Source organism: Schistocerca gregaria, chromosome 3 (genome assembly GCF_023897955.1).
Source record: "Schistocerca gregaria isolate iqSchGreg1 chromosome 3, iqSchGreg1.2, whole genome shotgun sequence".
Taxonomy (NCBI): Eukaryota; Metazoa; Arthropoda; class Insecta; order Orthoptera; family Acrididae; genus Schistocerca; species Schistocerca gregaria.
In genome coordinates this window covers 612,836,274-612,851,175 of record NC_064922.1, presented here as the reverse complement: position 1 = coordinate 612,851,175, position 14,902 = coordinate 612,836,274, and the positions used below count along the sequence as shown (strand labels likewise).

At 40.0% G+C, this 14,902-nt stretch overlaps 1 protein-coding gene across 1 annotated transcript in view; it reads left to right on the top strand.

Annotated features, from left to right (window-relative positions):
* LOC126354157 (uridine diphosphate glucose pyrophosphatase NUDT14-like) overlaps window positions 1-14,902 on the top strand; it is an 83,369-nt gene that overhangs the window by 6,185 nt on the left and 62,282 nt on the right. The window contains exons 2-3 of the mRNA XM_050003573.1: window positions 8,466-8,509; window positions 8,587-8,651. Coding sequence (XP_049859530.1) covers window positions 8,466-8,509; window positions 8,587-8,651 — 109 coding nt within the window. The remainder of the gene's footprint in view (window positions 1-8,465; window positions 8,510-8,586; window positions 8,652-14,902) is intronic.

Below are 14,902 nucleotides of genomic sequence, written 5' to 3'. Positions count from 1 at the left end.
GTGTAGAATCGCTGTTATATTGTGTTTGAAATGTGTACCAGCATCCTGTTAATTAGGTGATCATAATGGTTTAGCTGATCAGTATATACATTCTCAAGTTTCCCAGGTTCTGAAGGTATCAGTTGCATAGTTGGCGCTAGGTGTAATCTAGCAGTTATCCCACTCTATCAAGAAAGATATAGAAATAAAGTAGACATACCAGTTGTTCTGAGGAATGTGGCCAGTGAACTAGACAGTGACATATTTCAGATGACAGTGAAATTTTATTGTGATTTCATATCCTCTGATGGCCTGAATCCCAGATTTCTACACTATCAGGCTTTCTGTGGGAGGTAAAGACATGAGGGAATATCCTCTAACAACTGGAAAGAGTATAAGTTCTCTTGTCTGCTGAGTTCCTTGACTAGACTTGCACCTGTGCTGAACCTGCGTCTATAAGTAATCAGTCATCTTTGCCGCTTTTCACTAACTGTGATAGCGCGACTCCGTCATCGAGATGTCCTGATGTACATAGTCACCGTATGAACCTTGGTTATGGAAAACGGTGTAAGTTGTGAGTTTGGCACTTTCGTAAAATGCGTGTCCGTCAGCTATATATGAAGTGGGGTTTGATATCTTTGTCACACTTAAGGAACACTTCACCCAGAAACTATTTACTTTCTGGCTGCATCCTGTGTCTGACTTGCCATTTCTTCTTTATGTTAGGTACCTTTTACCTGTATTTCCCCACTCGGTGTGGAATTTCAGCATACTGTGTACCCTGTTTGCATTCTCATGAGAGCAGTGATTACTTTCAAATCAGCACAGGTATGCAAGCAGTATTTGCAATGGCGTGTATTTTCTAGAAGTAATGACATGCTGACATATTTCTCTCTCATGTGGACAAAATATCCAGCCAGTACTGGTGACACATATCAGTTACTGTTGTCAGTACGGCCTTAGATGAGGATAGCCATAAGGAAACTTTAGAGGAGATCCTGATATTGTGATCTTACCAGTCAACAAAGGCAACACAACTGTGGTCCTGTCTCGCCAGGATTACACTGAGAAAATGCTGAGCCTGTTAGAAGACAGTGTATACCAGAAGATCGACACTGACTCGACCAAGAGGGTGGAGAGGAAGACCGTGCCACTTCTCAAAGAATCTGACTTGCCAGAAGAGGTTGTTAAAAAACAAAACAGAGTGTATCAGTACCACCAGGACTTTATGGTTTGACAAAGTTTCACAAGGATGGGGTTCCTTTATACCCCATTATCAGCAACTTTGTTCTTCTGACATACTCACTAAGTATTGAAAGGATTTGCTTAGTCGTTATGACAGGAAGTAGTCATATCATATTTGCAAGTCTGTAGATTTAGGGGGATTCCGCAATAATAAGCTTAAAGATACCAACATCCTTTAGAGTTTCGACATTATCTTTCTTTTTTTTTGCCAGAGTTTCTTTACAGGAATCCCTAGAACTTATTGTCAAGAAATTTGACACAGAGACAAGCAGCCTTTTTAGATACATTTTGATGACATACTTTATTTTCGACGATGGTAACTATGAGAAGACAGAAAGAGTAGCCATAGGGAGCCCATTTCCACCAGTTTTTGCCAATATGTATATGGAATATTTTGAGAAGGAAGCTCTGGAATTAGTTGAGTGGAAACCTACTTGTTTCTTCTGGTATGTAGATGACACTTTTACCATGCAGCCACATGAAGAGACAAGCCAAGTGACTTCCTTGTACATCTCATTTCCATACACCAGAGTGTCCTGGTTAAAAGGAGAGCATACAGCGCTTTAGGCCACGGCATGTACTGCAAGAAGATGTACACTGACCTGTACTTACTTAGACAGCTGTCACCACCCAGCTCAGAGGAACAGTGTGCTCAAAACTTTGGTGCATAGGACTCTCACCCATTCTGATAGCAAAAATATCAACAAAGAATTTGAACATCTGATGGAGGTTTTCCAAAAGAATGACAACAAGGAGTGGCAAATTTGGAGAGCCCTGTGTCTTATACCTTCTGTACAACTGACGGAACCAGAAGAGGATGCTCAGGAGGATGCAGCCATTGCATTTATTCCTTTTTGTGGTACATTATCTGGGAAGATAGGACAAATATTCCAGAAAAACCAAATGAAAACTGTCTTCTGCCCACCAGCAAAAACTCGGGCACTGCTTGTTAGGGTGAAAGATGATCATAGGCTATGGAAATCTGAGGTCTTATCAGGTCAATGTTGTGAGACATACTTAGTACCTCAGATGGTGCATACTGTCAAAGATCGTTGCCAGGAACATCAACAGCACTCTAGACTGGAACAACCTAACAAGTTGGCAGTCACAGAATATTGCCTGATGAAATCGCATGGAATGCCCCATGACCACACCAAGGTTCTGAAACAGACATGCAGCTTATGAGACTGTGTTATTAAGGGATCTATTGAGATTTGAATAAGGGAACTGCTGATAAATTGTGATAGCAGGTACATCCTGAGTAAGGTATGGGGCTCCGTTACTAGAGTGATCAAGAAGAGGAATGAGATATCAGACATTGAACTGATGTCGCCAGTACGTGCATCTGGGCACGAACCTAGAATGGAGCACTGTGTCAGCAGAAGGATTAGAGGTTGGGATTTTGGGTGCAGATAGCCAATAGGAGCAGCTGATCAGAGGGAGAGGGGCAGGAGATAAAAGTGAGCACCGGCACCGTCAGTCAGTTCATAAGCACACCCGATGATGGCAACATGGTTGTTTGCCAAAATATATGCCTGTTGGGCACTTGACATCTGGCAATTCACCCATGAACTGTAGTGTTACATCTGCTGACATAACCTGCTTAGGAGTGTTGCTTTCAGTCTGTGAAGGTCCTACTTCAACATCGAATAATTCTTCCTCAGTGTCCCTCTTTGTATCTTCCTGATCTCTTTGTCAATGCATCCACATTTTGTTGACATTTTGTTTTTAGAATACATGATAAAAACACTGCGGTGCGAAGCTCGATAAACAGTAAAATGTGAAGTGTAGTCAGATGTGGCAAAACAAAAATCACTCCAGACAAAGTATCAGAACGCAACACAATATCTAGAACTGTGAAGAGCTACTGAGATAATGGGCAGAAGTATTGCATTATGCTTTTACTCATCAGAACACTGAGGTACTGTAATGGTGGCATATCTGTACTCATCACTGGTACTCAGGGGTTGGCAGGAAGTTCTGAATTAACTCTTCTGTAGCACAGAAGAAAAGCCTTGAAGCCATACTTAAACTCATCAGCAGATCATGAGCAGCAAAGGAGAATGATGAGCTAACTCATCAACAACAGTCAAAAGGTTAATAGTGTTTTCTTCCCACAGTAGTAACTCTGACACTATTTGCTGTTCAGGATGACTCCACTGCTTTTTGTTCTTCCTCCAGCCTGAGAATTATGCTTGTCAGTTACAATGACTTAGAATGCTTCAGAAGCGGTTTCATAAGAATGGTTTTAAGCTCTTTACAGAAAGAAAAGAGTTTTTTATGTATGGTAAATTTTGGTAAGATAACTGTTCAAAGTTTTAGAAATACGCTCATTACTGACAGGTATCTGTTCTGTTACAAAAGTTGAGGGCACTAAACTTCTTAAAGTGCAACAGTGATAAGAATTGGGGCGCAGATCGAACCAGTTTGTTGCTATTTTATGGAGCCTTTATTTGTATGCAACTTATTTACGACTGTGTAGATTATAGCAGTCTGCAACTCGTGGTCTCACGGTAGCGTTCTCGCTTCCTGAGCATGGGGTCCCGGGTTCGATTCCCGGCAGGGTCAGGGATTTTCATCTGCCCGAGATGACTGGGTGTTGTTGTGTCATCATCATCATCATCATCATCATCTCCATTAGGACCTTACCTAGTATGGCAGTGTGGGTCTCCCGCATCGTTCCCCTACGCTCTGTCAAGCAGCATGGGACTTCATTCTTCTTCATTCTTCAGTGTATAGCATTGCAAGGCCTTCCTATTTTATGATCTCAACCACTATCCACCACGATGAGGTCATTATAGTGGCTATAGTGCTTGATGTAGCAGTACCATAACCAGCCTTCGGACTGATACTTTTACACAGCTATTAATTGTGTGCTGCATATTGGTCAACATCAGAGTCCTATTATAGCTATCATTCGGCTTCACAAACTGAGCATCAGATGTCTTGTTATTACCCTCAAGCAACAAAGACATTTGTGGTGTTAACAAAGAAACTGAGAGACACTTCATGTTGCATTTAGATCTACCCTTAAATGTGAATGGAAAGAGTATCCTCGTAGAATGTTTGCGAGGCCCAGTCAGCATTCAATACAGTACTCATTTGTGTTAGCTCAATGTTAGAAATGGGCCATAAGTACTGTCAAATGTCGCATTGGCCTAGTATTCTGGAAAGGAGAAGCAGGTTGTAAGGATAACAATGGTCCGGGATGTTCCCTCCTCCATACTGCTTCTCAAAACAAGAAAGGTCAGTCGGTCAGTAGCTATTTTCAGAAGTGGTAGCTCTCAGTACAGAATATACAGAGGCCCATAAAACACTTAGGGAGGGTTTAACTTTGCCAGCCACTCGTACTACTCAATGGTAACAGTGGAGGAAGAAGCTGGGGGAGGTAAGAAAGGCTGATGAAGAGAGAGTGGATGACAGAGAACTTCAGATTCTTTGAAACTGATGGTAATAGTAGCTGTGTCAGGTTACACTTAGGTAAGTAAACACTGGTCCACCACAAGTAAAAAAAATCATAGAAGATGGCACAGAAGGAGAGAATGATGTGGTGGGAATGTGTGAGAATGTAAAAGTGGAATAAGACAAAAGGACAGTTAAGTGATATGGAGCAGGTAGGTTGTAGGTTGTATTGGGCAAAAAAGTGGGGAAAGGACAACAAGATAAGGAGAAGGAGATGAGTAAACAAGTGCAGGGAGAAATAGTTTATGCCAAACAGTGAACTAAAATTAAGTAGGGAGAAATAGTCTAGGCCAAAAAGTAAACAGTAAATTAAAATTAAGTATCTTGAAAACTAAGATTGATAGACAAGTGCAGCAAATGGCATGATTATTGTGAAAGGTGTAAGAATATTATACAGAAGTTCTACACTAGTTTTGAAATACAAGCTGCTTTCAAATTGTGCTGCAATTACAGTAACTGCTGAAACATGAAAGGAGGTTAGTGTGCTGAAGGAAAAGGTTGAAATCGTATTGCAATGTACAACGTGGTTTTGTGGAACAAGAATACCACAAGTTAGAACACAGTCCTACGGCAACAAGACATTGTTTTAAAACATGGTTTAATGTTCAAGAAGACCTGATGCCAAAATTATTCATAAGCTCTTCACCAAATTTCAGTGGATAGCCAGCATGTCTGATGATCTAGCGAGGAATGTTGACCCAGCAACCTTTAGTTACACCTGAAATTGCTGCCAGAGCTTCTGGAGTTATTCAGCGAAATGTAAAGAAATCCATTGGAACCATTGCAGCAGAAGCATTTCAGCATGTAGAAAATACTGAGGAAGAGTCTACACATATTTCCTTTCAAAGTCCAAAGTGACTAGGCCATAACTGTTGGAGCTGTGACACAGAGGGCTGACTTTGTGAGCTAGATTGTCACAATTGATTATGAAGAATTTGATATTGGCTACATCTGGTTCACAGGTGAAGGACACTTCCACCTGAATGGAGTCATGAATAAATAAAACTGGTGATTTTGGGATTTCGAAAATCCCCATTTGTGTGAAGCAAAACCACTGTATTCTCCCAAAGTTATTTTTTGGGCTGTAGAGCAGAGTCATTATTGGCCCTTTTTTCATGCACTAAAGATCATTAGTGAACATTATGTTGTAATTTTGGAACAATTTGGCACCACACAGCTGGCACTGGAGAATCGACCGGGCACCGACTGGTTCATGCAAGATTGGGCCAGATCACTTGGCACCAAATAAATTATTTTGCTTTCTTGAGGAATAGTTTGGAAATAGACTCATTCCATTAGATTATTGTGAATTTAAAAATGAACATGTACAGTTATGAAGCACTGTCCCATCACGCTGGATGAGCTTGAATCAGCGATCTGTGTGACATCTGCATCCACTTCCATTGGGGCAGTACAAGATGTGATTGAAATTTCATTATTCATGCACACACACACACACACACACACACACACACACACACACACACACACACACACACACGCACACACACAGAGAGAGAGAGAGAGAGAGAGAGAGAGAGAGAGATTGTTTTCCCCATGAGGGCAACCGCTATTTTCTCTATTTACTGTTGCAGAACAGAAAGACACTTCCAGTCTTCATCATTGTGTACACTGTAATGAGAATGTCTGATAAACTAAAACTGTGTGATAGGCAAGGACTCGAATGTAGATCCTGTAGTTGTTTCCAGAAGGAATCATTTATCCGTTGGTGTTTATTCAGTGAGGTACACTGAAGATGGTGTGTGGGGGTACAGAAAGTAGGAGAGTGGTAATGACAAGCTATGAATCAGGCTGTAAAGTATGCCCAGATAACTTACTCAGTAAGAGCATTGCCCATGCATCAAGGGTTCTTGTTCATGCCTTAATGTTCCACACATTTTTGACACATTAGGGAGGTCTGTGTTTTGTTCTCATTTCTAAGGGCGCTCCCAAGGAAAGTCTCCTATTGTTTTGGGGCTGTAGAGAAACTGTTGGCCACACTTTTATGAGTGGTACTTCGTCCACTCCAAAATAAGCACATGCAAACTTCAGTCAGAAGCTCAGTCTTGGCATGGCAACCACTTAAAATGGAGCTCCTGTTGAATGCTACTGACATTTGTGAATTTCCCATTGAATGCAAAATGCTTTAAACCGGTTGAAATTCATTGTCAGTTGACAGGTATGTATGGACAGTCATGCATGGGTATCCAAAAACATTTGGAAGCAGTGGAGAAAGTTTACAGCCAGTCTTATTTATATTTGTCTCAAAGGAAGAACAGTAGGCTGTCAATTTCTGATGAGGTAGTCATAAAATTAGAGGAAACTTTGCACAAAAATTGAAGGATCACTCTAGGTGCTCTCCGCATTTTGGTTTCTGAGGTTTGCTTAAGTGCCATCCACAGGGTTTTAACTGAAGAGTAGCAGTATCAGAAGATGTGTGCAAGACATGTACCATGTATGCTGACAGGAAACCACAAATGATGACGAGTTGATCTTCCCATGAATTTCTTCATCGTGTAAGGAAAACTTCTTGGAGTCAATTGTCATGGGTAATGAAACCTGGACTTTCACTCAACACTAGAGACAAAACAATGCTCACGAGAGTGGCGCCATCCCTCTTCGCCCAAGCTACAAAAATTAAAGCAAACACAGTCTGCCAGTAAGCCTGTGGCAACAGACAAGAATAAATGCTGGCAGGTACTCTAAAACACTGAAAAAAACTCAGAAGGGCTAGTCAGAACCTTAGAAGAGGAATGTTGAGCAATGGTGTAAGCATTCTCCGTGAAAACACCCCCTCTGCACATCACCCATTGAACCATCCATCTCCTGCAAACAGTGATTGGAATGTCACCACCCTCCCACCATATAGTTTGGACTTGGCATCATGCGACTACTACCTGTTCCCTGAGTTGAAAGAACATTTGTCTGGCGGTGGTTCTGCTCTGATGATGAGCTGAAAGATGAGTTTCAGCATTTCCTGAAGGACATGGCAGTGAGTTGGTATAGCATGGATGTTGTAAAACTGCCACAATGTCTACAAAAATGCATCAACAAAATGACAATTGGGTGCAAAAATAAAGAATTCTTCTATCCATAAAATGATGTAACTATTACAGAAAGTAAATGGTTATTTGTGTACCTAAAAAATCTAATATTTTGGAATTGCCTTGAAACAACCATTATTTAATGCCAGCACTGACTGTATTCCTTGTAACTAACTCAGTATATTTAATGGAAAATCCAGGATAGGATAATGTTATGAAAAGGATAGTTGTTATTCACCATATAGTGGAGATGCTGAATCACAGAGAGGCACAACAAAAAGACTGTCAAATGAAGCTTTCACCCAAACTCGCCTTCATCAGATTAGACAACACACACACACACACACACACACACACACACACACACACACACACAAACGCAACTGACACATACAGAACCACAGTCTCTGGCTGTCAAGGCCAGACAGAGCTTGTTTGATAGTCTTTTTGTTGTACCTATCTGCGACTCAGCATCTCTGCTATATGGTGAGTAGCAACTATCAGTATATTTAATCGTGTTACCGATGAAACATAAAGATGGATGAATTTGTAGCTAGCAAACTAATACAGAACTAGTTATAAAATTAGTCAGTTGAGTTTCTGGGAGTGTGTGTTGCTAGCAAGTATTTCTTCTCATGCAGTATGAATATAATGTATCCCTAAGATTGCTAGAAATACTTAGGAAACTTCTCTGAGAGAGAACAGTTCGATTACAGAATTCATCTTCTTTTACAGAATGGCATTCGCAAAGCTTGGGACTTATTGAGAATTCATGACAGGTACAGATGCTCTACTCTTCCTATATGTATTTAACACTCTTATTGCTATATTTAATGCAATGTTTTCTGATTTTCAGTGTAGCAGTTTTACTATTCAACACGACAAGGAAAGTGTTTGTATTTGTTAGACAGTTTCGACCAGGTAAGTATTCAGCAGTGACAAACAGTAAAAAAAGGGGGGGGGGATGTGAATTAGCTGGTTAGATTTTGCAAGGCTAATTTGGTTACATGACTAAAAATGTTGATTTACATCAGTGAAAATTCATGGAGGGAATTAAAAATGGTAGGTGCGAAGGCAACAGCACACCCTGTTACTGGTGGGTTAAGCAGTCAACAAGCACATAAACAAGATTTTGAATTTATGGTGTAGCATTTGGATAACTTGTTCTTTTAGAGGTAACAAACAACGCACTTTTTAGATAAATAGTCCTTGCTTTCAGTTTAATCGATTCAGGGACAACACCAAAACCTTAAATCATGCTGGATATATGGGTGCTAGAGCCCTTAGGAATATAGGTTCAGTATGCTAACCACTGTTCAGCTCACTTGGAACAGCATTTTACATTCCTGCATTCTGAATTTGTATGGCGCAATCTATCAGTTGGATGCTCAGCTTTCTGCTATGAGAGTAACATTCCATCACTGCAAGAGGGAAGACACTAATCCTACAACATTTTAGTTTCCTGAAGTATAATATTATGGACTGCACAATCAGAGCTACGTAACATACCAACAGGACTGTTTTGTTTATGATTAAGCATGTTTTTGTTAGTCTGTCAGCTCCAAGGAAGGACACTGTTTGAAAGCTTTGCTGCGAATTCAATCTTATAATGCAGTTGATGTCGACATCAAGTATATGGCTAGTGGTTAGCTTCACCCCTTCCATCATTTGATACTGTTTTGTGAATATCCAAAATTCATTTTTTCATGACAATGAAAAATACTATTTGTGTTGCAGTATTTTCACAATATTTATTTACAAATTTTTGAATTGTTTTCTATGATCAAGATGTTTGGCTTTTTCTATGCATTTACCTAGATTACATTCAGATTTGACATTCTGCCAGTTTTCTGCTAAACTTGGGCTACATAAAGTCAATAGTCTTGCTGTCTGGGTATCTCTAACAGTTTTAGTAATTTAGAGATTGTGGACGAAAGCATTCAGATAGTACATCAAATTTAGAAGCAGTCTGCCAATATAAAGTATAAATTGCAAGCTAAGTGTAAAAGAATGGGAGCTCCTTAGTGCTACATTGTGTTCATTTAAGGACAATACGAAAACACGTATAACACCTTGGGTGATGGTTAGTAGGTCACTAGTATTTTTAAACCAAGCACTTCATTCAGTCATGAGAAAAATATTTTAAATAATTGTTGACAGAAAATAGAGAAGGATTTTTGGAAACAATTATTAGTGACATAGAAATACCAAAAAATTATGGAAACATTTTTACAGATGGTAAAAGATTCAATCAAATCTTTGGAAGAGCTACAGAATTGGACAAACCCTAAATAAAGTGGTACAGATAAATTATATGAATTTTTGAGAAACCTTTTTGAAACATCTTTAAATAGTGAGTCCACCCCAGAAGATTTTGATGTAGGATTTATATCAACAATTCATAAAAAAGGAAAAAAGGATGAGTTGACAATTACAAGGAATAACTGTCACTAATATATTTAGAAGACATTATGGAAGGATAATTAAACATTTTTAGAGAAAGAATATAGGGAAAAGGAGATCAAAAGCTAGCTAGCATCAGAGCAGGGAGATTTAACTATGGACCATATATTTTGTTTGCAACAAATGCTGGAAAATAAAAGAATTTGATATCACCCCTTCACTTTGTATTTGCAGACACAGGAAGAGCTTTTGATGATATACCGTTATGCAACTTGTAGAAGCCTTTAAAGTCTCGTAATATTAATACTACCATAAATAAAGCAATTCAGAACCTATATGAAAATGCTACTGCAGGAACAAAAGTACAAAACTATCTCTCACCTGGATTTAAAGTTACAAAGGGATTAGATCAGGGATTCATCCTATCGCTGTCTCTTTATACAATATATTCAGAAAATGCATTGGGAAATTGAAAGAAAACATGTAAGAACATGGAATTCTAATAAATGATGGTACTATATCTTCACTACAGTTTGATGATGACCAGCTAATTTTGGCACAAAATGAAGAAGACATTGAATATGTCACCCAGAAATTAATGGAGTAGTTTAAATAAGGGCCTTGAACCCAACACAGATAAAACAAAATAAATGTTAATAGAAGGAAGAAACTGAGATTTGACACTGGAAGGATGGAGAGGAATGATTGCGCATACTGAATAGGACAAATATTTAGGAGTAAAAATCACATAAGAGGATAATCAAGATAAGGAAATTAATTCAAGAATAAATGCTGAGAAGTTTACTATTCTAACGTTCGATGTTATAGACACATCAAAAATAGTTTTGCATAAACCTGGTTTCCAGAACTCTTGAAGATAGACGTTGGCTCTGAATATTGTATCGCAGACACAGTCCATTTGACTATTCAGAAATGTCACTAAACCCACCCAAGGATGTAAACATGCATGAGCAGTGCCTATTAAATGGAGGGGGTCAGATAGCAGATCAGTTAAAATCATTCCACCAAGAAGGAGGTACACATTTCATGTTGTCTGTAGTTCAACCATGCCTAGATGGTCAACACCACAGTTCAATCGCGTCTGCATTGTTACTTTGTACCAGGAAAGGCTCTCAACGAAGGAAGTTTCCAGGCATCTCGGAGTGAACCAAAGCGATGTTGTTAGGACATGGAGGCGATACAGAGAGAAGGAACTGTCGATGAATCGCCTCGCTCAGACTGCCCAAGGGCTACTACTGCAGTGGATGACTGCTACATATGGATTATGGCTCGGAGGACCCCTGACAACAACGCCATCGTGTTGAACAATGCTTTTTGTGCAGCCACAGGACATCGTGTTACAACTCAAACTGCATGCAATAGGCTGCATGATGAGCAACTTCACTCCCGACGTCCATGGTGAGGTCCATCTCTGCAACCATGACACCATGCAGTGCAGTACAGATGGGCCCAACAACATGCTGAATGGACCGTTCAGGATTGTCATCAAGTTCTCTTCTGTGATGAATGTCGCATATGCCTTCAACCATATAGTCATCAGAGACGTGTTTGGAGGCAACCCGGTCAGCAAGTGCAGCAAGGTGGAAGTTCCCTGCTGTTTTGAAGTGGCATCATGTGGGGACAACATACGCTGCTGGTGGTCATGGATGTCGCGTAACGGCTGTACGATATGTGAATGCCATCCTCCGACCGATTGTGCAACCATATTGGCAGCATATTGGCGAGGCATTCGTCTTGATGGACAACAATTTGCACCCACATCGTGTACATCTTGTAAATAACTTCCTTCAGGATAACGACATTGTTCGACTTGAGTGGCCAGCATGTTCTCCGGACATGAACCGTATCACGCATGTCTGGGATAGATTGAAAAGGGCTGTTTATGGACAACATGACCCACCAACCACTCTGAGGGATCTACGCAAAATTGCCATTGAGGAATGGGACAACCTGGACCAACAGTGCCTTGATGAACTTCTGGATAGCATGCCATGACGAATACAGGCATGCATCAATGCAAGAGGATGTGGTACTGGATATTAGAGGCACCTGTGTGGACAGCAGTCTGGACCACACCTCTGAAGTCTCGCTGTATGGCGGTACAGCATAAAACCTGTGGTTTTCCTGAGCAATAAAAAGGGTGGAAATGATGATTATGTTGATCTCTATTCCAGTTTTATGTACAGGTTCCAGAACTGTCAGAACCGAGGTGATACAAAACTTTTTTTTGTTGTGTGTATTACAGATCAACTGATTTGAAAGGAAAACCAAGGAAAAATATTGTCAAAATAATTATTAGAAAGAGTCAGAAGTATGGATAGTTAAATCCCAAATAATGAAAAGATTGGTGGCAACTGAGATGGACTTTTGGAGATAGTCTGCAGGGATTTGCAGACAGGAAAGTATCGGATATGAAATCACAAAAAAAAAGTGGAAGTCGCAAGTTCAATTACTGATTTTATGGAAGAAAAACAAGTCGTGTGGAATGGATATATGAAAAGTATTTCAGATGAGACATCACGGAATAGAAACCACCAGTAAGGAAGAAAGGGAGGAGACCACTGGCAACATGCATACAAAAAAAATTCAGACATTGATTGGAGGAGGAAATATTGAGGAAAATGTGTGTACAAGTGGGCACAATGACGAAAGACAATAAAAGTTCACTTATAATCTTGGGTTACTGGAAAATGTAAATAAATTGTAAAACTGGTGAATATAATATAACTGTATCGATAAAAAAATTTACTCCCCATGCGGCAGCAGAAGAGGGGCATCACTTGGCAAGTAGATTTTTTTATCTATCCAATTACATTATTCTGTCAAAAATTGATTATTTTAGATATGTTAATAATAAGATTCGGTGTTGTCACCTGTAATTTAAGTTACCTGGGGAAAGATCAAGATCACATCATTATATCTGGGTATGCAGCCAACAGTTTTGAGCACAACGACCATCATGTAGTTGAGGATGACATCTCGCACACCATTTAGAATACTCCTCACACTAGTGTCAATATTGTGTTGCACTTTATACTGTTAAACAGACCTGGCATCAGTTGTTCTATGTTAGTAAAGAGTTCGGAGAATAGTTCATGAGATAGTGGGGTTTATGCATAGATGTGATTAGTGTCTTGTCCCTCACTCCTTCACATTACACACTCCCTGATCAACAAATTAGTATTTGTGATAAGAAGCTGCTTGCATAGCTAATTTCTAGTCTGACTGAAGCAGTGTCAATCTCATCCCAGAGCTATCCCATATTTTCTTTGTCTCTTCTTAGGGCGAATTCTTCCAAAAGAGAGAGCTGCATATTCCTAGTTACAGTTGAAAAACCTACTAGCTAAGACAAATACTGAATCTTAGACAAATATTTGGGTCTGAAAGAGCAGTTGTTTAGCACCTTCCATCAAAATATAAGAAGCTATGTGACTAAAAAAAGACGAACTTCTAATATTAGTACAAGATCAATGAAAGGTGACATGGAATATCAGAAAATGTGCCATTCTGACAATAACATAACCTGAAAATCGTTGAAATTAGAGTTATACCTTTGTAGGTATGAACTAATGTTGTACTAATTTTGAGCCAGTATAGATTTCTCACACCACAATGCCAGAAGTACCACTGTTGTGCTTCTCCAAAACATCAGAAGAGTGAGACCTCTTCCAGATCGCCACCATTCTCACTGATGATGGTCATCCATGGTAGTGTAACAACACAACTCATCGCTGAACGCACTGCGGGGCAATTCCTTAATGATCTATGTTTTCCAGTCACAAGACCATTCCAGATGTAGCTGTTTGTGTTGTAGTGATAACGGCAACCTATGCTAGTCCTGCTGCTGCTAGTATCGGACCAAAGGTGCAGGACGGCACAGAATGTTTTTTAGAGTCGATTACTTGTTCTTGGATGGGAGGTGTAGATATGAAGGGGTTATGTGTTAGTGCACGATGCAGTGATGCCAGTGATCCTTGTTTATGGTGGTCAGATGTTGTCAACCAGAATAATCTTGACAATGAATATGCCTGCCTTTATGTTCCTGTGCAGTCCAACACTGGGCCACTGTCACACCTGAATACCCCTTAAAACTGGATATTGCATGATTCAACCAACCACCCAAACACTACTCACAATGACTTACTTATATAATTCCTTTGGTCCCAGAGGGGAAGGGGGAGTGGGGGGTGGTAGAGTATCGAAAAGAACTTGCTATCCAACTCTGTCTTGACCATTTCCCTCATTCCATCCAGGTCTTGGCAACTCTCTTTGCTTTTCCTTCCACCATCTTCTTTCGTGTACCTGTAGGCCGCCTCCTCTTCCTTCGCACTTTGCACTGGTGCAAGTGACCATGGAAGTATGGGTCCTAAGACATTACAATGAATTTTGGAAACAGCTGTTATAGCGGAAATGCTGCTGACATGCTGCCCTATGTTCAAGGAATCCAGCAGACAGTGGCTGTTGACCATGGTATTATGAGGGCAGATCCAGTACTGCAAACAACCACCTACAGTTAAAATGTAATCTAATAAATGAACAAAAACAGAACAGATTCTGTAACATAGACAATAGTGTTAGTAGTTGGGTAATTGATTAAGGGCTTTATTGTAGTTTTATAGTGGTAGAATGTAGTTGTATACTGCTTGACAGTTGCTAAGGAACAACTGAAGCTTGCTAAGGAGCAGCTGCCAGTTGCTATGAAACAACTGACAATTGCTAAGTTACACCGGACCAGTGATAGTAAAAGG